At 36.4% G+C, this 22,831-nt stretch overlaps 10 protein-coding genes across 10 annotated transcripts; 6 read left to right on the top strand and 4 right to left on the bottom strand. All coding sequences in view use genetic code 12, as the record gives it.

Annotated features, from left to right (window-relative positions):
* Positions 1-499: 499 nt before the first annotated feature.
* On the top strand, positions 500-2,092 carry PPT1 (protein serine/threonine phosphatase; the record flags this gene model as incomplete). Its single annotated transcript, XM_007375975.1, has 1 exon — positions 500-2,092. The coding sequence occupies one exon, from the start codon at positions 500-502 to the stop codon at positions 2,090-2,092; it is 1,593 nt and encodes a 530-aa protein (XP_007376037.1).
* Positions 2,093-2,502: 410 nt separating this feature from the next.
* SPAPADRAFT_61831 (uncharacterized protein) lies at positions 2,503-3,405 on the top strand (the record flags this gene model as incomplete). The annotated part of the gene is made up of 1 exon (XM_007375974.1): positions 2,503-3,405. The coding sequence occupies one exon, from the start codon at positions 2,583-2,585 to the stop codon at positions 2,919-2,921; it is 339 nt and encodes a 112-aa protein (XP_007376036.1).
* A 402-nt stretch (positions 3,406-3,807) lies between these two features.
* Positions 3,808-4,713, top strand: SPAPADRAFT_56141 (uncharacterized protein; the record flags this gene model as incomplete). The annotated part of the gene is made up of 2 exons (XM_007375973.1): positions 3,808-3,846; positions 3,919-4,713. The coding sequence occupies 2 exons, from the start codon at positions 3,808-3,810 to the stop codon at positions 4,711-4,713; spliced, it is 834 nt and encodes a 277-aa protein (XP_007376035.1).
* Positions 4,714-5,677: 964 nt separating this feature from the next.
* SPAPADRAFT_51283 (uncharacterized protein) lies at positions 5,678-7,015 on the top strand (the record flags this gene model as incomplete). The annotated part of the gene is made up of 1 exon (XM_007375972.1): positions 5,678-7,015. One exon carries the CDS (start codon positions 5,678-5,680, stop codon positions 7,013-7,015), a length of 1,338 nt encoding a protein of 445 aa, XP_007376034.1.
* Positions 7,016-7,086: 71 nt separating this feature from the next.
* AFG3 (AAA family ATPase) lies at positions 7,087-9,024 on the bottom strand (the record flags this gene model as incomplete). The annotated part of the gene is made up of 1 exon (XM_007375971.1): positions 7,087-9,024. One exon carries the CDS (start codon positions 9,022-9,024, stop codon positions 7,087-7,089), a length of 1,938 nt encoding a protein of 645 aa, XP_007376033.1.
* Positions 9,025-9,627: 603 nt separating this feature from the next.
* SPAPADRAFT_61830 (uncharacterized protein) lies at positions 9,628-11,631 on the bottom strand (the record flags this gene model as incomplete). The annotated part of the gene is made up of 1 exon (XM_007375970.1): positions 9,628-11,631. A coding segment is annotated over one exon (1,244 nt), but the record flags the coding sequence as incomplete, so codon positions are not given.
* Positions 11,632-11,940: 309 nt separating this feature from the next.
* MNT1 (alpha-1,2-mannosyltransferase KTR1) lies at positions 11,941-13,290 on the bottom strand (the record flags this gene model as incomplete). The annotated part of the gene is made up of 2 exons (XM_007375969.1): positions 11,941-12,918; positions 13,081-13,290. 2 exons carry the CDS (start codon positions 13,288-13,290, stop codon positions 11,941-11,943), a joined length of 1,188 nt encoding a protein of 395 aa, XP_007376031.1.
* A 1,504-nt stretch (positions 13,291-14,794) lies between these two features.
* On the top strand, positions 14,795-16,747 carry SPAPADRAFT_56137 (uncharacterized protein; the record flags this gene model as incomplete). Its single annotated transcript, XM_007375968.1, has 1 exon — positions 14,795-16,747. One exon carries the CDS (start codon positions 14,795-14,797, stop codon positions 16,745-16,747), a length of 1,953 nt encoding a protein of 650 aa, XP_007376030.1.
* Positions 16,748-16,803: 56 nt separating this feature from the next.
* On the bottom strand, positions 16,804-19,356 carry DNM1 (dynamin-related GTPase; the record flags this gene model as incomplete). The annotated part of the gene is made up of 1 exon (XM_007375967.1): positions 16,804-19,356. The coding sequence occupies one exon, from the start codon at positions 19,354-19,356 to the stop codon at positions 16,804-16,806; it is 2,553 nt and encodes an 850-aa protein (XP_007376029.1).
* A 1,686-nt stretch (positions 19,357-21,042) lies between these two features.
* OST1 (dolichyl-diphosphooligosaccharide--protein glycotransferase subunit) lies at positions 21,043-22,613 on the top strand (the record flags this gene model as incomplete). Its single annotated transcript, XM_007375966.1, has 1 exon — positions 21,043-22,613. One exon carries the CDS (start codon positions 21,091-21,093, stop codon positions 22,576-22,578), a length of 1,488 nt encoding a protein of 495 aa, XP_007376028.1.
* Positions 22,614-22,831: the final 218 nt, after the last annotated feature.

The raw sequence follows: 22,831 nt of genomic DNA, 5'->3' as shown, positions 1-22,831 counted from the left end.
TTTAAGACTAGAGGCAACATTATGCATGATATAGTCTGCCGGCAGTTGCCTTTTTGAGTACTAGTTTGCACTCATAAACCTGACTATATCAGGAGGCTTTCTGCCTATGACATAGATATTAATATTACAGCGTATTCATGCAAAAGTCTCCTTGAAAAATATTTGCCAATAATACTCAAATGTAACCATAATCCACTTCTTCTGCATTAGTCACTAAGTAATGTGGGATAGTGTAACCCCATGTTACATAACAAAGTTGTTACATTTGGAAAATTATAGCTTTCCGCTACCACATGTGTCAAATATTTTTCAACAGAAAATGTTGGAGAAATTTACGAAAACAGAAAAGAAAAGAAAAAAAAAAAGAAAAAAAATTCATGATCTTCAAGATAAGCTGGAAAAACGTTTGAAGGATCACATTAACTAGTACATACCAGTAGGTGAATTACTCACAGGGAGACGTTATAGAACCGAAGGATTAGAAAACAATACTTGAACTATGACTACATCAGCCACTAATAAGACTGAGGCAATTGCCCATAAGGATAAAGGTAATACCCACCTTTTAGCCCATGAACTTGACAAGGCCGTGGAAGAGTATACTATTGCTATTGAACTTGACCCTCACAATGCTATATTTTATAGTAATCGTGCCCAAGCACACATCAAGCTTGAGAACTACGGGTTGGCCATCTTGGATTGTGATGAAGCATTAAAGATTGATCCCAGTTTACTTAAGGCATATTATCGTAAGGGTGTTGCCCAAATGGCTATTTTGAAACATAAAGAGGCATTAGCTAACTTTAAGTACATTTTAACGAAATTGCCAAATGACAGATTGACTTTGGAGAATTATAAGCAGTGTAGTGGATACTTGAAGAGACAAGCTTTTGAAAGAGCCATTGCTGGTGCAGACCACGTTAGTGTTATTGATCTGGTTGATTATGGTGCAATTCAAATTGAAAAAAGTTGGCAAGGGCCAAGTGTTGATGTGATCAAGAAGAAGACCGGTGGAGTTGAAATAACCGGTGTTGATTTGAGCTATTTGAAGTATATGATTGACTTGTTTAAAAAGGGTGGTGTTCTTCCTAAACGTCATGTGTTTGGTATAATTGCCAAATGTCACGAATTATTCAAGCAAGAACAAACCATGGTGGAAATAATGTTACCTCACACCAAGTTGAACAGTGAAAAACAAAACGACGAAATCATATTGGAAAATGGTAAGAAGTTAACGATTGTTGGTGATACTCATGGACAATTTTACGATGTACTTAACTTGTTCAAGAAATTCGGACACGTATCAGAAGATCATATTTACTTATTTAATGGGGATTTCGTTGATCGTGGTTCATGGTCTTGTGAAGTTGCATTATACTTGTATGTACTTAAACTCATTTTCCCAAAACAAGTGTTTATCAATCGTGGTAATCATGAAACCAGTGATATGAACAAAACATATGGCTTTGCTGATGAGTGTGAATTCAAATACCTGAAGAAAATCTTTGAAGCATTTAGTGAATCATTTGGTGCTTTGCCATTAGCATGTCTTATAAACAGATCCTATTTATGTATGCATGGGGGTTTATTTTCCAATGATCAAGTGTTATTAAGTGATATCAAGGCAATTAATAGATTCCCTAAATCTGGTTCCTCCCAACCACCTCGTGAAGGGTTAGCCATGGAATTGTTATGGACTGACCCACAAACCACGAACGGAAGATCACCTTCTAAGAGAGGTATTGGTATGCAGTTCGGTCCTGATATCACTGAACGTTTCTGTTTGAATAATAAATTGAGAAAAATTATTAGATCTCATGAAGTAAGAATGGATGGTGCTGAATCTGAGCATAACGGAAGATTAATTACTGTTTTTAGTGCTCCTAATTATTGTGATGCTACCGGTAACTTGGGGGCTGTTATTCACATTACGGAAAATCAAACCTATGATGTCGAAAAGCATGATGATGAAGGATATAGAAAAGTTGATGATGAAAATTGTCCTTGGACTTTAGTTACTGAGACATTTGAAGCAGTTGAACATCCTGATATGAAACCAATGGCTTATTCAAAGGGTGGATTTGGTTTTTAAATTGGTCATTTTTAGCATATTTAGAAAAATTAATTGTACTAGTAATGTAATTGTGAGTGTAGTGTTGTTTTTGGATGTAGTATGTTGCTTTAAATTATTGCAAATTATTGGCAAATTATTTCCATATCTAAAAGCCAAGAGACCTCGTTGATAATTAAACAAGAACATCAATATTGCTCTATGACACACACACACATACAAATATCCCTTTGAGTAGATGAGACCTATGAGCATATTAAATTCCATGAGCAAATTAAAAGACAATAGCCTTCCTAATTCAGTCTCGTGATGCACTAAGCCCGAGGCCTTCACTTTTCGCAGCATTTTTTTTTGAACATCTCAATTGTATACAGGAGGGGATATTACGGGAAAAAAATGTAACCACACCACTAATCAACAAACCCCGGACTAAGTGGTATTTAATTCAGTACTGCAGCTACTCTTGTTGATATAATACTACAAACATTCTAAAACTTAAATAAAAATCATAATGACTGTGCATGAAGTGGAAGAGTCAGTGGAACACATAGATGAACAGTTAGTACTTCAAAAAGCAGAACTTGTCAGTAATCAAGAAGAAATAGACGACAAAGGAGACGAAGAACACGAGCAAGAAGGGGAAGATGACGATGATGAGCCTGATGAATGGGATCAACGAATTATAAAGACTGGATGTGACCAAGAAAACTTAAAGTTGCAATTATGCCATGCTGATACTGGAGACTGGAGACAATGCATTAAGGAAATGGAAGATTTCAGAAAATGTTGGGATAAGAATAATAACAACCAACGAACTTCAACTGTTGATAATGACAATGTGGATTTTTAGACAGTTGCCGTGTGTATTTTGACATTACTTGTAAATATTAAAAATTAATGAACAATTGTGCATCGACAAGATCAAATCTTAACAGAACAAGAAACTCTATCTTTAGGGACAAGCAAAAGTAAAGTTGAACAAAAACATTTTCACCCTTCATGAATCCCTTGCTATAATTAAGGGGGGCAACGGAGCACTGTCACGGTTGTCTTTTCAGGTGATATCAAATTCAAATAGGGAATACTAAAGTTTCTAAAAATATTGCTCTTACTCGGTAAAATGTGACAACTCATTAGAGCTCTTACAGACAATTTCAAGCCACTAGATATTGCAGTCTATTCATTTCTTCGCGACGCCACAGAATAAACTAATCTTAGAATTATGTAATCGCCTTCCACAGGTACGGACATACGTACAGAGCACAAAAGAGTCAACCAGTGATAAATCTTGATTGTATAAAACATCCTGATCGTGCAATACTTCTCCGAAGAACATCTATTATCTCTAAATTATAAGTAAACAAGTTGTTTGAATTTCAGTTCTCTCGTTTGCGTTGTGTTTCGGACATAAATGAGTATTACCTAATTAGGAATTCTTTTCTTTATTTCCGAACATTACGATTTAGTAGTAATTCACGACTGCTTTATGTACATACGGAAATAACTCCAAACTTCCATTATGATCAGACGAAAGTATTGTTAATTATGGTGACTTAATTTGTAATTGGCTTAGTAATCCGCTGTCTAATGGAACCCATGTAATGTATGTGCGAATTAATACACTAAATGCTGCAAAATACAAACCAAATATTTCTATGAAGAATAAATACATCATCAAAAGACGCCGAAGAATCCATCCTTTTGTATTACGTTAAACTAACAAACAGTTCTTAACAATGTTTCCAGTCTCACTTGCAATTATTGGTCTTAATGGTGTATTAGGCTAACCAACACTCGATACCATCAACTCTGGTAAATTCGACGATAAATTGAAATTCCCAATAAAGGCACTTACCAGACAGGATACTCCATCAACTGACAAGATCCAATATATCAAAACCGAAATCAATTCTGAAACTGTCGATTCCATTGCTGAATCTTTAGCTAGTGTTGATGTTATTGCCGAGTTAGTTGCATCTAACCCAGTGTTATTCGCTACCTTGGAAAAAGTTGCTGATAAAGTTGAGCCAAAGTTATACATTCCATCACAATTTGGTTCCGACTTTGAAGTGGTTAATAAGATCCTTCCTGGGTTCTTACAATTTAAGGTTCAACACACAGCAAATCTTAGAAGTTTGGGACTTAAAACTGTGGATGTCATCACTAATTATTTCGCCAAACCTGGTGCTTTCTTGTATGAACATGTCACGCATGTTGGTATTGATCCAAATGACAATACCGTCTTTCAAATTGGGGATTTAGACACAAAGTTATCATTCACCAGGGTAGAAGATATTGGAAGTGTCGTTGCTGCTGTTGCCACCACACCGGTTGACAAACTTCCAAACACTGTCAAGGTTCAGTCTGGTGTGATTTCCTATAAAGAATTAATTGAGATCTATGAAGCTAAACATAATGTCAAATTAACCATCAAGGAAAAGATTACTAAGGAAGAAGGTAAGAAGCTAGCAAAGGAAAAGTTGAATGCTGGATTCAATCCAAAGGATTTCACATTTTATTTACATGTTCTTGGTGCTTATGGTCTTGAATATGATATCAACCATAATGAATTACTTAATCCAAATGAATCAGTTTGGAAATGGCAAAAATATTATATTCTAATTCTTATATATATATATTGAATCTAATTGATATCATTATCTAAATGGTGAGCATATACCTATTCAGTAGGCACTGCTGTAAGTATAGATAGCTGATGACATCCTGTGGTGAAGCACTACATCCACAGCTAAATATTTTCTGTATTCTACACAATTTCACTCCAAAAACTGAACATTATGCTTTTAAAACAGAGGTATTCACTTATTCTACATCTCCGACATTATTTCTTTATACCATTAACTCAAACTCCATACTTCCCGAATCCTTTAGTTACCATGATTTAATCTGCATCTTTAGTTCGCAGGTATGCATTCATAATGACTTCATATATTTCTCTAGTTTTTAATTAAATCTTCGGATAATCAATAGAATATTGTTTTCTTCAGTATTCAAATCATAAATTCAAGTGGAGAACAATCCTAGGGAGCTATTGGTAGGTCAAATCGATCGATACTTTGCCCAGATAACCATTACTCACATGGTTGCAAATGTGACAACGAAAAAAAAAGAACATTCAACCAATACGATAAGCTCTCTAAGAAAATGTTGACCAGATCAAAAATAAATTCACCAGCAGGGAAAAAGACAATATGAATCAAGCTAAACAAACATTTCTAGAGGAATTGGAACAAAGTATTTGGTTTGATCTTAAGAAGGGGGAGATTATTTCATATGTTTGGAGATTTGGAAGATAAGACAAGGGATTGCTTAACTTATATATTAGAGATGAAAAAAGCTCAAGCATATAGTTATCTAATTATATATAAATCAACATGAAACATTCAACTTAACACAATATTCTCTACATCTAAATATAACAATGCCTTTTTCATATTATTTGTAAATGTAATCCGTTTAATTGTGGTATTAGTCAAGATCAGTCGCAACTCCACCCCCCAAAAAAAAACCAGCTTAAGAAAAAAAAAAAAAGTTTAATTTACGCGTTTAACCACAATAGTAAAAACATCAACCAATGCTACAACCATGCATCTGGAACGTATAACAGATGCAGAAGACTCAATAGAGGATTATATACATACTATTTCACATTCAAAGGCATTATTTAAACCAACGCCCCTTCCACCAGCACCCAAAATATCACCAACGCAAAATATAATTCAAAAACACCAGAAAAGAAACTTAGACAAGTTCTGGTCTAAATGGAATCAAATAATCGATAAATACTCCCAAATTGATCCTGAAGAGGGTGATGAAATTCTGTTGCACACAGGCCAAATCACAATTGACAATGGCCATTTAAAATCTTTGCCTGAAAGAGGACCTCGACGAATGTTGAATGATCTAATTGTCAAGGATGAATGGTCTGATGGTATCTCACCTCCTAAACAACCTAGGAAACCTCGGAAATTGAAATTGTCAACTCTACCTCCGCCACCGCCTTTACAATTTATGGGACCACCAGTTGAGGATAATTTGTTGTTGAATCCAGCCCCATTGAAACGAAGGAAAGAAATCGATGAACCTTTAGCCAATTCTACGTTTTTGGAAGGTGACGACTTTGACGAATTAAGTCCAACTAAAGGAGAAGTACCCTTCTATGATGACAACACTTCTCCTGTTAAGAAGCAGAGAACAAAACCAAAAGCCAAACCTATTCCTAAGGAAGATGATCTGTTTGAAGAAGAATATTCTATAATAATGGAACCATACTACTTCCTTCCCACACTCGAGGCCCCACAAAAACTATATCCATGCGCTATAAAACCATGTCAATACATAACCGGGAATAAAGTACTATATAAATCGCATCTATTAAAAGAGCATGCTCCGGTGCTAGCAACGTTGGGGTATCCTGTACCTTCACATGAGAAATTGCATGGAAAGGTTAAAGTCGATATAGATCTGCTTCAAATGCAATGTCCATCACGATATAGTATCCCACCTTGGAGGCAACCTATAATATGTGGGAAACAAGTGAGTCGTGAGTCATGCAAGATGTTTTTCTTAAATTCAAAAGATTTGCTTACACATCAATCTTCATGTCTGTGTTCTGCTAAAAAACAAGTACTTCTTTGTCCTATGCTCGGATGTGGATATATGACTGATGGAGGATACTTGGAATGGAGACAACATTTCATATCGTCCATGCATTGTGTTCCCAAGGAGATAAATCGAAACTTAATAATAGATGTGTCGGAAAGTACACGCACTACACAGAAACCGCCCGACCCCATACCCGAACTTGATGAGTTATTTAGTGACAACTCTGATTGGGAAGATATCATTCCATCAGCTGACAATGAAGCCCCGAAAACAAGCACGCCTGAGACATCCCATACAAACTCTCCAAAGGCTCATTAATTGGCAATTTTTTTTTCTTTTACAATGTAATAATATATATTTCTATGTACAAATAATCATAACACTTACGTTTATACTTGATCTGTTGGTTTTCTCTTTTTGAACGGATCTTCTCCACCCTTGATATATTTATCAAATGCATCGTTCCTATCTGGGAATGGGCGTGGACCACATAATCTGATCATATCTTCTCTTGTTAACACTTCCTTTTTGTATAATTCCTTGGCTACTTTATCCACCAAATCAAGCTTGGAAGATAATAAATCGTGACACTTTTGGTAGGCTTCATCAATCAAACGCTTCACTTCTTCATCGATTATTTGGGCAGTTTCTTCGGAATACAAATGATGGATTGTACGTTCACTATCTTCATCATAATTAATCTTACCCAAACGTTCTGACATTCCTAATTTCAAAATCATCAGTTGGGCCATTTGAGTAACCTTTTTGAAATCATCAGAAGCACCTGAAGTAACAGTATCGAAATGTAATTCTTCACTGACACGTCCACCCAAAGCCATAATCATTTGGTGGTTATATTGTTCCTTGCTGGTTAAATATTGATCCTTTGGCAAGTATTGAGCATAACCCAAAGCACCTTGACCACGAGGTATAATAGATACCTTAACTAATGGATCAGCAAATTCAAGGTACCACCCACAAATGGCATGTCCAGCTTCATGATAAGACACGGTCTTCTTTTCCTCCAATGTCAACATTCTTGATTTCTTTTCTAACCCAGCAATGACTCTTTCAATTGCTTGTTCAAAATGATAAGTTTCCACAGAAGGAGAATCTTCTCTTGCGGCAATTAAGGCCCCTTCGTTACAAACATTGGCAATATCAGCTCCGGCAAAACCAGGAGTCAATGCTGCTAACCTTCCAGCTAAATTTTCAATCTTGCTGTCCTTCATGGCTTGGTACTTGTCAAAATCAATTGACTTTTCATTGATATTGATATCTTCAATTGCTTTCAATTTCAACTTGGCTAAATGAACCTTGAAAATCTCTTTACGTCCTTCAACATCAGGAACGTCAATTGAAATATGACGATCAAATCTACCAGGTCTAAGTAAAGCTTTATCTAACACGTCAGGACGATTAGTACCGGCAATAACAACAATATGATCCGAACTTGAGAACCCATCCATTTCAACTAATAATTGATTCAATGTAGCTTCACGTTCATCGTTACCTCCACCACCGAACTTACCACCACCTCTTTCTTTACCAATGGCATCGATTTCATCAACAAAGATAATAGCAGGGGCCATTTCTCGGGCAGTCTTGAATAAATCACGCACACGAGAGGCACCTACACCGACAAACATTTCCACAAACTCAGAACCGGAGACACTAAGGAATGGTACTCCAGCTTCACCAGCAGTGGCCTTGGCTAAAAGAGTTTTACCAGTACCAGGAGGACCAGACAAGATAGCCCCTCTGGGGATTTTTGCACCTAATTTTTCATACTTCTGGGGGTCTTGTAAAAATTTGACAAATTCCATAATTTCTTCCTTAGATTCGTCACATCCAGCAACATCCTTGAACTTAATCTTAACATCAGTTTCTTGATTGAATAACTTGGCTGTAGACTTTCCAAACCCAAAAGGACCAGAACCAGAACCTCTTCCTCCTGGTGCTTGCACTCTCCTGGTGGTCAAGTAATATAACCCACCAATCAAGAGCATGGTTGGCAAGATCGGCATAAGGTACAGTAACCACGATGTTCTTTCTTCATACACAACAGGAATACGTTCATTCAAAGGAATGTTCAATCTGTCTTGAACTTTATTCAATTCGTCTTCGAAATATTCAATAGATCCGATGGTAAATACAACCTTTGGTACAGGTTGGCCGCCATGTAAACTGACAGCACCAGAAACAAGTTCAGCTTCGACGGCGAACTTGTTGATGACATTAAGTTTCCTAACCAATCCTCGTTCCAAGTAATTAGTGACAAAGTCTTGGAAAGATAACTCTTCATGGTTGGAGTCAGTCTGGGACATTAATAAATATGTCAACAACAACAACGCCAAGAATGAAAACTGCAAGTTTCTCATTAATTTAGCGATGTTTAAGTTGACTTGTTTCATTGTGATTTTATTCACATCCCAATCTGGGTGTTCCTTCTTCAAACGGTCTTTTATCCTCTGAAGACGTTCTTCTGCTTCAGGATCATACTCTTCATCCTCTTCGTTTTTTTTCTTTCTATTCTTATCATTCTTGTTCCTAGGATCTTCTTCGCTATTCTTCCGCTGTTGGTTCATTAATGCATGAGAGTACTGAAATCCAACACGGGAAACGGTGGAGAACGATCGGTGATAGGAGATCAAGTTTCTCAGGAGTGAAACCCCCTGGGTTTTAATGATCCCACCTGGTCTTATGGATGTGCGACTTAGAAGTCGCAATGAGTTGACCAACATGTGTAAGGATTGGTTGTAAAAATGATGATGGTCTAGAACTTTTGGTGAAACTTTTGCCTTTGAGATTTTTTCTTCAAATTTTGTGGGTGCTTCGGTTTTGGTTGCCAGTGCGAGCAATATTGGTCACGTGAAAACAGGCGGAAGTTCATTTGCATCCCGAAGTCCGCAACATGTTCTTCGTCTAATACGTTCAGACGGTATAGAGCATTGATGACTACGGACGTTTAACGGGATAAAGCTATTCCGGAGTAACTTAAGTGGTTACAAAGTTGAAGATCTAAACAGAAAAAAAAATTGGGGTTTGTTAAATTCAATGGATCTAGACCCTTTTAGATTACCAATATCTGCAAGCTGAAGCTACTAAAGCTGAAATAATACAATCCAAGAAATAGATCTTTGTAATTAGAGGCTTATTACGAACTATAATATAATTATAAAATCTGCACCTTAAGGAACAGATCTAGACCCTTTTCACAACGAACAAAGTGTTTCAAACTAATATCGAAGCATATTGCAAGTTGTCTGATAGTTCTTTAATAACTACAAGCATTCGTTAAATGTACATTTCATAATGCGGTGGTTTCTCAATTAATATTCTAAATATCTTATACATTTCTTGATTTAATAAATTCATCCCAACAAGTTTCACAGATCTTTAAAAACTTTTCCTTTTCCCTTGATAAATCATCCTTTTCTGATTTTGAATCTTCTTTATCTTCTTTATTGTCTTTATCAGATTTTTCAGACACATCAGACCTCTCTACGATCTCCTCTTTCTTCTGTTCGTCTTCTTGTCCTTCCTCTTTTTCTTCTTCTTCTTCTTCTTCTTCTCCGCCTTCTTCCCTCTCTTCTTCTTCTTCTTCTTCCTCACTTTCAGCTTCCTCTCCTTCCTCTTCCTTCTTCTCAAATATCTTAAAATTAAAAATACTAACATTCATTAAATTAATACTGCCAAAAATCTCGCCTGGAGGACTAGTACTTGTTGGTTGCTGTTGTTGACTAGAATAATATCCTTGATTAATATTAACATATTGTGGCACCGGTGGGAGCCTGCCACTGATCTCCTTATACTTTTGTTCCATTTCTCTAACTTCATCCTCAGTCACACTTTCATCTTCATCCTCATCTTTTCTCTCACGTCCTTGGAAATATTCTCGTTGTGAAGACAATGGTTGTGAATGTAATGGGGCTGCTCGTTGAAGATCGCCATGATACACATCAGTTACAGTATTACTAATAGTTCTTCTTCTCTCGGATGCTTGTCCTTGCTGCTGTGGTTGTTGCTGATGTTGTTGAGCCTGTTGTGTTTGTTGGGCCTGTTGCTGGGCTGCTCTGTGTGGAAAATGTGCGACAGTCGAAGTATAAGGTGCAAACCTTACTCGTGCTGGTTGTGCATAAGGATAGGAAGAATGGAGTGGTCTTAATGTACTATAGGTGATTTGAGCATTGGCTAACCGATGCTGAGTTCTTGGAATAGGCGCAGGATAATATTGTTGATAAGGTCCTCCAACATAATAATATGGCCCCACATTAGGATAAGCTTGAACTGGTGGCAGTTGTTGCGTCTGCTGCTGCTGTTGCTGAGGACGAGGTGGTTGATATTGGTACATGGAATGTGCCGGTCTGGCTCTCTGCCTAATTGGAGCTGATTGGATAGTAGGTCTTATTGAAGTATCTCCATCAATATGTAAGGGTTCAGGAAGATTTGTTCGTTTAAGTCGTTTATTTCTCACCTGGGATAATCTAGTTAATTCTGAATCATCAGAAGCATAAACCGGCGATTTGATACTATCACTATCGTCCCCTTCATTTTCTTCCTCACCTTCATCCTTGATCTCGGGAGAATCGCCATTAACAGTTTGACGAGCGGCAATCAACTTACGTTGTTGTAATTGGATCTGTTTCAGTAGTTGGACCGTTGAATTCATTTCTTCACTGAGAGAAGGCAATCCTGGACTCACAATCCGAAGAGCTACGTCGGCGTTATTATTACCAATGCCTGAAAGTTTTAACGATTCTGGCTTATGTTTACGCTTTCGTTTAACGTTGGAGTTGGCAATGTCGACAGATGAATCCATTGTTTCTGGTGGTGTAGAAGTCTGCACCGACACTTTAACCTCGGATATTTCCTCTTTGGATGAGCTCATGATAAAAAAAACGACGACTTTGAATGTGTGGTGTGCCTTTCTTGACCGGTAGAGTTGCCAAACATAGAAAGGTTTTTATACGTCTATTTTTTTTTTGTTCTCCGGTGGGTGTCGCGGGAAAAACCCCCCGACTTTTTTTTCGGATGTCGCTACGGCAACCCTCAGAAACAAACAAAGTTTTGCTTCATAAGGAAATGTTTCAGGTTTACACGCACCTGGTTTATGCAAAGTGTAAATTGAAACATGGAATGTCCGTGTTGCAGATAGATTAGATAAGTATATATATTTAGTACTAAACACGCACGTAGTAAATAAACAACAAAAAAATAAACAAGTAGCACTTGGTAGTAACTCAACCAGAGAATTTCTCCCAACCCTTTTGTCTCTTGAATTGATTAACCTTATAATATTTGGTAGTACAAGAATATGCCTTCCAAGTGAAATCTTCCTTTGGATTACAGTTACAGTTTCTTTCAAATCTAATATCCTTGTCAATAGGACAGTTATGGAATGGAACATGATAGTATCCAACATCTTCGAAAAAGTGAATCTTTTCTTTTGGCAAGAACAAGGCAGCAGCAATAGAATGAACAGGCGCATCACCCCATCTTTCATAGAAAAACCCACCAGCTTTATCCAAATGTTCAAAATACTTTTGATAAGCTTCAGATCTGAAGAAGTTCAAGTTACCAATCTCGAAATTGGACCAGAAATGACATCCGTTATAAGTATTACCACCGTCGTTACTGAGCCATTCCAACATGTTGTTCTTGGCAAGATATTGTGGATTCTTTTCAGTGAACTCCTTGACAGTTTGCCATAAAGTTGGGATGGTTTCCTTATATTCAGGTAATGATATAGTGAAACCATAGTCCTTGTTATTTTGTTTCATCCATTTGAAAACATCATAATCAATGTCACAGTACAACTTGATATCAGGTTCAACTCTCCAATAATATTCATAGTCTTTCAAAATATCTTGTCTCCAGAAGAACCCACTTTCAAATCTACACATATGACGGTATGATTCGGAATGACCATAAATAATCTTACGTTCTCTCATATCTTCTCTAACAAGGGCAGCCTTTTCCTGGTCAATCCATTCAGGATAGGACCAGTGTTCCTTAGGAATTAAACCATACTTGGTAGTACCAGAAACTAAAGCGGTGGTAGCTTCCTTAAATTCTTCACTAAACTCGTCATCATTCAAGAAAACCCAATCGTAATGGAACTTCTTGTTGAATCTGTCTTCAATCATTCTAATAGAATCAGAAAGAGTGTACAAATCGGAGTTACGGGCTAAAGTGACAAAGGTAGCCTTGATCTTTTGCTTATCGTTAGGATCGACATCAGTTTGAGGAACTGGGGATAATTGACCGTCACGGTTGAAAAACTTGTGAGTTGGACCACGGTATTTTTGATTAGCGTCTGCTGGCTGATTCAACTGTGGTTGTTTTTGTTGTTGTTGCTGTTGTTGTTGCTGTTGTTGGACCTGTTGAGCAGGTGGAGCTGCAGGCTGTGCTGGTTGTGCTGGTGGAGCTTGTTGGTTTGCTGCAGGATTACGGTTGGCCGCTCCTTGTGAAGGGAGTGGTTGTGGTTGGAAGGATGATCCCCTGGTAAGGATATACCCACATGCGATCAAGATGAGCGCAAACAACCCGAATCTTACGAGACGCGCATTGGATCTCGTGGATGTAATCATGGTTAGAACTAGGATAAAGAAAAGGAAGTAGAATTCAAAAAAAGTTAGGAAAGTGGATTCTTTTTTTTTTCTTTTCTTTTTGACGTGTTGGTCAAAGAGTGTGCGTTGTCATTCAGGTGAAACTGGAAAAAATAATTATTATTTAAACTAACACAAGGTCGTGCATAAGAGGATAAAATTATAAGGGTGAAAGAGAAGGAGACCATTTCCTTGAGCTTCCTGGTTGTGATATTTGTGATATTCTTGCTATTTTAGGGTTACGTTATTTCATATGTCATTATTAAAGATTCTTCATTAGAAGAAAAGAACCGCCTGACATGGCTATGTCAATGTTAACCTTACTATTTTTTTTTGAAGACGTGTTACTATAATGCTCTGATATAGTATCCGCCTTTTCGTAGTTGATATCGTATATACGTAAAAAAAAATAATTAGATCAACATTGTATCCTCATTAACCATTGTTTTTATTTCCACATTTTCCATCCAGCTGCTGCCCCTTCGAGCGGATCCCTGGACTGAAATAGCCAGGTGTTCAAAATAGTACAATCTAAACTTTATTTTTTTTTTTTGCATGATAGTCTTATCCAGTTGGACTTCAGGAGTTTGTAAATTACACCCAATTGCATCCAGCTGAAATCCTTGTTGCAAGCGATGGCAAGGGCTACATATCTGGAAATGTGTAATGCTTTTACTATACAGGTGGATGACGTGTCGAGTTAAGTAAGTCTATGCTAGCTCTAATTTGGCCAAGAAATTGTGATAAAATTAGGTCTTGATGCTTCGTAAATATGATTTGGAAACATGACACTGGATATGAAACATGTTTTCAAATGAATGTGTATATCGCAATGTTGGAATGTATCTATATTAATCTAAAGTGCTAATTACTATTAATCTACAGGTCTAATTATGCTATTTTTTTGTTTTGAATCATTCACACTTACATGATCTTAACAAGCGATGGAATATGAAGTGAATTCTTGGTATTTATATAATTACTTACCCCCCTCCCCCCACATTGTTCATACAAGCATACTCAATAATCAAAAATTTTGGAATGTGTTGCGCTTCTATAGACATTTCTTAATTTCGACATTACAAAGAAGATTGGCATTGTTCTTGCATACAAATGGCACGCCCTACATAGAGATTTAACACTCTTTTTTGTAATTCTTCTGAATGCTTGTATATTTGTAGCATCTACTGTTTTTGGTATGTAAATCCAATTGGACGCAGCACTGGTTCGAACTTGAACACTGCAATTTCTGCAAATTGTTTGTAACGGCAAAAAAATAAAAAAAAACGAGTACAATTTCAAAACAAGCAATATCCTCCTCATTGCAAGAAATCAGGGATATGACAATATGAAAGAGAAATATAGGGAGAAGCTATTTGATGATGGCCCCGATCTACAGACTTTCCGGCATGTTAATGATCATCACCATGGTGACAGAACTAGTATGTTATTTGGAGTGAACGACTCAGAAACTTCCTCTATTCCTATGACAAAGTCATCATCATCAGGATCATCAGGAGCACTTTCTGGAACTCTGGATGTGTTTAATGCGTTGGGTGGCAATTTACATAATCTCAAATCATCACAAATCACCAAAGTCATTAATAGTAAATACAATGGTGACCCAATTCTTTTAATTCGACAGTTATCACTTGACTTGGCAAAAAAGGAAAGAGATTTGATTTTACAACGACAAGAAAGCTTTACACGGGAGCAAAAATTGTATAAACTTTGTAACGAGTTTGGAAACTTGTCAACCTTGGAAATTGATCATAAGTTGAGTCATGAGAGGCATAATCACGAGAATATTAATAGTAGTAAAGTGGATGATATACTATCAAATTTAATCCTGCTGGCCATAAATGACAACATAGATACGGGGAAGAAACCTGGAGTTTCCAAAACTCCTTCTCCAGAATCAGAATCATCAGAATCGCATCAAAAAGTACTAGGAGTTTCCTTGCTAAGGGGTAGCTCGCAAGAATCCATTAAACCTCCAACCAAGAAAAACTGGTTAAGAAGTCTTTTTAGTTCTAGCGAAGACTTGCCTCAAACTGGATCTACATTGGCATCTGCTCCTAAACCGAACCAGAAGACTACGGTAGCTCCAGTGGAATTGGTGAGTTTTGGTAGAACACCCTCGACAATATCTTTGATTGATAATGAAGATGCAAATATAGACAAGTATGGATTCTTCACTGATAAATCTAACGTTAGAATTACTAGATCCTCCACAATCCTGCTTCCAACAACTCGACAACGTCGGCGTTCTAATACATCACCACCAGATACCAATAATGCCATTTTAATAGGTAACAATGGCAAGGCTCAGTATATTGATAAGCTTAAGCAAATTTCGAAAATTCACGACAGCACCAACTTAAAGGTTGAACGAGATTGGGATAATTTGATGAAAGCTATAAATTTACAAAGTTATAAATTAGATCCCAGTGCTTCAGATGTTATCGTTCAATTAGGTACATTCGGGATTAACTTGATTAAACTTGATGGCAATGATGATATTTATAACTGGTTCATAAATCTTACCCATCAGTACGGGATACCGCAGAAGTATAGGCGATTATTATGGATGGAGCTTTCAGGAGCTAATAATATTAAGATTAACGGTGTCTATCAAGAATTAAATGATTCTCCCGTCACTTGCGATGAGGTACAATTAAACATCAATCAGATCAATCTTGATCTACACCGGACCCTTCCATTCAATTATTTCTTTAATAATTTGCTTGAACTTAAACCAGGACCAAACTTTTATAAACTTCAACGGATCCTTTATGCATTTGTCAAGCATTGTCCCGAAATAGGGTATGTTCAAGGTATGAATAAAGTCGTGGGAACACTCCTTTTAAGTGTGCTTGATGAAGAAGACATATTCTGGTTGTTGATTGCATTATGTAATGAGATCCTTCCTAGATACAACAATCTTCTGTTTTTCAATTCCATAAGTTTAATTCATAAGGATAATGTGATTTTAAAACAAGTTTACCTTGACAGATTTATTCCTAAATTGAATCAACATTTGATTAAGTTGGGCGGGCTAGATATCGATTTTATCACCATGAACTGGTGGCTTACTTTATTTATAGATTTGAAATTCTTGGATCTTGATTCGTGGTTTAAGATTTTTGACAATTTGTTGATCATGGAAGTTCAAGAGGATACCAATGATGAAATGAATGACGATGATAGAAGTTGTAAATTTATAAGTTTGACATTGGCAATTTTAAAGTGTTTGGAGCCAAGTTTGTTGGCTTTGCATGATAAGGAATCGATTTATATTTATCTCAGTAGCGACAACAATTATCATAATGATATGAAATACACCAATGTTAAATTCTCAGATTTAACGAAACATCATTTGGCTATATCGAAAAAGATATCATCCAAGGAGTTAATACAATTACGCCATAAAATATGAGTTATATTTATTATTGTATATACAAACAGATGGGTGGGAAAAATAAAACAAAAGGGTTAAACAACATCACTAATGATTCTTGATGCCTCCTTGTAGGTTTTCAATAATTCCAAGCATTTCTCACGTTCAGCTTGAATGGCTTCATCCTCTTTCAATAATTCATCAAATAAATTATCATTATATAATTTAACAACCAATCTATTTTGGATGTGCTGTTTAATGTAATTGACTAAAAGACACATGATTGATTTAGGAACTTGATCTTGAATCATTTCTCTCACAATCCCAAAATAAGAAATAATCAATCTTCTAATTAACTCACACTCTAATTGTTCCCGTTCAGTTAATTCATTAATGGTTTCATCACTGGTAAATGAACCGTCGTCGATTGAATCAGACATAACCATTTTGGAATTGAATTGGTCAGAAAGGTGGGAATCAGGTGATAATTGATTAGAATTAAACTCACTGTTATGAGATGGGATATAATTGGTGTTGAATTGCAAGACTTGTTCTTGGTGAACAGGATACTTGAATGGGACAGGATGTAATTGAGCTTGTTGTTGTAAATGTTGTTGGTGGACAATTGGATCTTTCCCTAAAAAGTAGTTTAAATATGAATCAGGATTATTGCTATTGACAGGAGGAGTGAATTCTTTGACTGATTTCTTATGTTTATGTTTAGAAGGGATAACATCATCTACCGATTTTATTTCTTGGTTGATATCAGTAGGTTCATCCAGTTCTTCTTCTTCTTCATCATCAGAACCAGACTGTTTTATGTTCTTGGATAAAATACGTTCACTGGCCAATCTTAATTTACTATCCAGTTCCAATTGTTTTTGCTTTTGACGTTCAGAAACAACAATACTCATGGCTTTGGCAGCACCCAAGAAACTTGGATGATTGGTGTTGATATATGCTCGGTGAATTTCAATCAAGGATTCAACGTATTTTATGGTTGGACCAAGACGTTCTCTTAATAAATCACTGACAACTTCAATTAATTTACTTTGCAATTTAGGATATCTAGTCAATTCAGGGCCAATGATTGCACTTGAACAAACATTGTGAACAATCTTCATTAATTCTTCATAAACCAATTCAACACAATGACGACTTGGATCTTGTAATAATTTAATTTGTGGCTTGACCAATAAATCAAATGCTAATTCTGGAACAAACAAGGATGGTCTTGGACCAGTAGAGTTTCTAATTGCGGTTCTAATATCAAGAATTGATAAATTGTGAGTTGGGTTGATAGACGCTAATTGAGATCCAAAAATTTCATTGTAAATATAATAGATTCTAGCACCACCGCATAATTCTTTGGTTGATACATCATTAAACGCAGCAGAAGATGCAGTTCCTTCGATTGAGCTTATAAAAGCTTGTGCAAATTTGGTCATTAAAGTCAATACTTTAGCACCACGAGCTTCACCTTCACCTTCAGAAAATTCGTCGCCATAAGACGCCAATTCTTGTTCAGTCTGTCCTCTTAAAGTGTTTAATTTAGCTTTAATGTCAGGTAATCTTTCTCTGATATGGGCCATTAAGATTTTGTTTAAAGTAACTGATAAATATTTGGTACCACATTTGCTAGCCATGGCCTTGTAAGCAGGATGATTCAAAAAGAATCGTTGTTCTGCATTCAAGGATTCATCCAAAGGTTTGTTTTCCAGGATATCTTGTTGAGATCTGTTAACAATTCCAATAAATCCCAATTTCAACGGATACACGTTACCCTTTAAAATATCCAAAGCATTTGTTCCTTGATCCATCAAATCCAATTTAGTTAAAATACCTACGGTTCGTTTACCCATTGGATCAACTTGACGCGCTAACTTCAAAGATTCCGAATTAACCAAATCAACATTTGCAGGAGACACGGCCAATATGATACAATTTGGGTTTGAGATGTATTCTAAAATCAAATTTCTCGTTTGTTTTTCAATGTCAGTTGGTTGATCACCAATTGGGATTTTAGTCAAACCAGGCAAATCAACTAAAGTTAAGTTTAAAACATTGGGAGAATAAATCTTGAGGTTGATAGGAAGTCTGGAAATGCCTTTATTTTGTCCAGCAATTCTCATTGTTTCATGTTCAATTTCTCGTCTAATATCATGAAAATCATAAAATCGCTTATTTGGAACATGAAGAAATTCCCCCCATTCGCGCGATGATCTGGTGGTTTTGCCGTTACTCATATTGCGAATATGATCTTCCAAATTGACGGATCCAACATCATCAGTGGAATAACTGAAATGACCATTGGGGATTTGGGGATGCTGACGATCATAGCCGCGGTGATGGTGACTGCCATCTTCATCGGAAACAGGGGCCAGGGTAGAATAGAAATCAGTAGTATTTGAATCATTCTCTTCATCACTAATATTAATCAACTGTAAAACCAAAGGTCTTCTAGTAACAATCCCAGTACCTCTAGGTAAAAAATCCTTGCCAACGATATTTTCCAAAACAGAAGATTTTCCACAAGATTGAGAGCCAACAACGGCCAAGATTGGTAAATCAATATCGGCCAATTGAGTAGTGGTGATGATATCTTGAAGTTTGTTAACCACAGGTATAAGATCTTGAAGAGACGACATTGTTGACTTTTTGGTTGTTTCCTTTTATTTTGTTTATGTTGATGATCGGATGTAAATATGGTTGTCAAAAAGGTTTAACCTTGATCTGGGGGCAAACGTTTTTAATAACAAGATTTAGAATTGACCACTATTGTGATGAATGAATATATATGCAAGATATGGGTGGAGGGATGGTATGTGATATCTCTATGCACAGTGGTTCGATTGGGAATTGTTTGGTTTACCCTATTGTTATTTCTATATGGGGTAGGTTGAAACCACGAATTGGTAAATACAAAAGAAAAAAAGTTGGAAAAAAAATTTCTGGATTGGAAAAACAGGCGGCGATTGGAAAAAATGGCAACACCTTCCTAATTGAGTAAATTTGATCACGTGTCTGGGGAGGATGCTCTCTGTAACCAAAACCTACTTCACCTTACGATAAGAAACGTTAAGTAACGACTTTTTAGTAATCTGTTAGTAAACCAGTCATGGATCTAAACTTGGCAGATTTAGCTAATATATATGCATGATTGCCACCGGTTGTTGACCAGCAAAACTAAACTTAGACTGAAATTTTGCCATCGCCCCTCAATACTTGCGATGGGTGGAAGATTACGGGCCATATGGCAGTACTGCATGTTGTGCCTCCTTTTTGAAAATTTAGGCGGACTTGCACGACTCCTTTTCTTTGTTGTGTTTTATTTTTCTTGTCATTGTCCAATAGATTACGCGTAAACTAGTTTGAAACAACAGGTTACGATCCCTTGCTTGCCGGTTTACAAAAGCAAAGTCTATTAGTAGTGTTTGTGTTTCGTATTATTTCTGAAACTCACAGCAACACTTAGTCAGGTACAAAGTGGAAACAAACGCGGAGCATCTTTGCATAGATTTATAGGCACTTCTGGCCGATTTTCCTGAGATTTCTATTTTGCAATACTTTTTTTTTTTTTCTGTGAAAAATCAGCCAATATATCACAATATTCTTAGTTGTACTTTGATTCATTTCAATAATTCTGGTCGTCGGGAAGAGTAATGTATAGACACCACGAAGGAGAGTAACTTGGCAAAAAAATTTTAAGACAATATGCATAAAATACGTAATATTGCAAGGCTTACTTCTTGATATATGCGCCGACATGTGAGAAACTGAACACCAACATGAGTGTATCCAACTACAATATCTATACCAAACACCCATGCCTGGTCACTTCTGTTACTTGCGGATTGCAAATGTTAGTTGGACGTTTCAGCAAACCACCGGCAATCAAGTATCTCGAGTAAACGCTACCACATGAGATAGAAAGTTCCCAAATAGATAACATTCTTGAAATGTGACCATTCTAATTAGAGCTGTATCCAAAAGAGAAACAGAGTGTAGCAGGGAATAAAAGATTCGATTATTATTTCCATCCTACTCGCTGACCCATATACATTCTTCCCCCAGTATATTTGATATGTTGAGCTGTTTAAGTTAAGAAATCTCAGATGTAACAGCCGAGTTCAGCTGGGTATTTCTATAGGCTATATCTTACATTCATCTCTCTAGATTGACTCTTGAGTTGCAACAGCTAAACTTGTTAGTCTGATAGTTTCTTCCGATATTCCTGCATGTAAAACAACGCTAATGTTTTGTGAGGGAAAAACATTGAGGTGTCTTTTTTTTGCCCAAGGTTGTTCGGAAAATAATTAACCGTGTTTGATCTCTAACTAGAATAAGTTTGAATTTTAATAGAATACAACCCCCAATTGGAGATGTTCAAACTCAATTCATTGTTAATTCTATTAGGAATATTATTCATTGTATCTGCTAGCCTGTTGGATGCAATCAAATCATCCATTCCTTCTAGTGCGCAATCATTATGGGAAATTCCAATATATCAACGAGCAGTTGACTTAAACAAGGGATTTGTCAAGGAAACAGATATGGTTGTTCTTAAGAACATTGATTCCAAACCTCAAGATGAATATTACTTTCTTGTGAATGATGGATTCGATTCTGTTGGCAACCTTTCTGTATTTGCTGGTGTCTTGAATGAAAACCAACGAGTTGAATTGAACTACACTGAAGTTGTTCCTAACAAGGTCTTCTTGATTAAATTACCAATTCCAGTAGCTTCAGGATCAGAACTTACTCTCAAGTTTAACTATGTTTATGCTGATCAATTAATCCCTGTTCCAAAGGAAATTGCCATGGACAAGATTCAAACTTTGTTGTACAAGACCAATAAGTTCCCATTGAGTCCATATACTATTGGTGAATATACTCTTTTATTCCAGGGATTAACTAAGGGTGAAGAATACATCATCCATGATGTCGAAAGTACTGAAGGTGCCCCAGAACTCGTTGGTCCACAAGTCAATGCTGAACAAGGTTTAGTTCAATTTGGTCCACTTAAAGGTGCAGTTTCTCCATTCACAATTGTTCCACTCGGTTTGAAGTATGATCACAACCGTCCATTAGCTAAAGTCACTAATTTATTCCGTTCTATCTGGATTCCTGCTTCTGATGTTAACAAATTGAGTATTGAAGAATACTATGAATTAACTAACAATGGTGCCCATTTGGATACTGGATTCAGTAGAATTGAATGGATCAAAGGAAGATATGAATCGCAAAGAAACCATTGGGCTTTGTCACATTTAGAATTCCCATTGACTAAAGATAGAAACATGGACGATTATTACTATACTGATAAAGTCGGAGTTGTATCTACCCATAAATTAATCGAGAATTTCTTAGTGTTAAAGCCAAGATTCCCATTATTTGGAGGTTGGAATTATAACTTCACCTTGGGATGGAGTGAACAATTGGATAAATTCTTGCATAAGCTTCACAATTCAAATGATGAATATATAATCAAGGCTCCATTATTGAACAGTTTGAGAGATACAAGTTACGATAACGTATACTTGCAATTCTATTTACCTGAAAACTCAGAATTTTTGAATGTTTCATCGCCAATTGCCTACGATTCATTGGAAGTTTCCAATGAATTGTCTTACTTGGATGTTTCCAAGGGTCATGTCAAAGTTACTATCGGATACAAGAATTTGATTGATGATTTATATAAATTGGATGTGTTTGTCAAGTATAGATACACTCTGATGGATTATTATAAAAAGGTGGCCAAGATTTCCGGATTGATCTTTTTAGCATTGATTAGTTATTATTTGATTGGATTGGTTGATCTTTCTATTGAAAAGGAAAAGAAGAAGGAAGTCAACAAGGATGACAAGTAGATATTTACATAGTGAATCAAAAGCATATTACTATTGGACTAAGTGTAACCACTATATATATATATATATATATATATATTTTAGTTAAGTGTACGTAAAAAGTAAAAGACTTTACCAGGTGCCATGAAAAGCACCAAGAACAACCGTGCTTACAGTGGAGCTTCCTATGAAAAATAGAATATACCTCGAATTGAACTTCAACTTTAAGAATTCTACCGAGGCAAAAGGTGTCATCAGGCCTGTGTGAATTCCA

This window comes from Spathaspora passalidarum (assembly GCF_000223485.1).
Source record: "Spathaspora passalidarum NRRL Y-27907 unplaced genomic scaffold SPAPAscaffold_5, whole genome shotgun sequence".
In the NCBI taxonomy this organism is placed as follows: domain Eukaryota; kingdom Fungi; phylum Ascomycota; class Pichiomycetes; order Serinales; family Debaryomycetaceae; genus Spathaspora; species Spathaspora passalidarum.
This window is presented reverse-complemented; position numbering and strand designations above follow the sequence as displayed.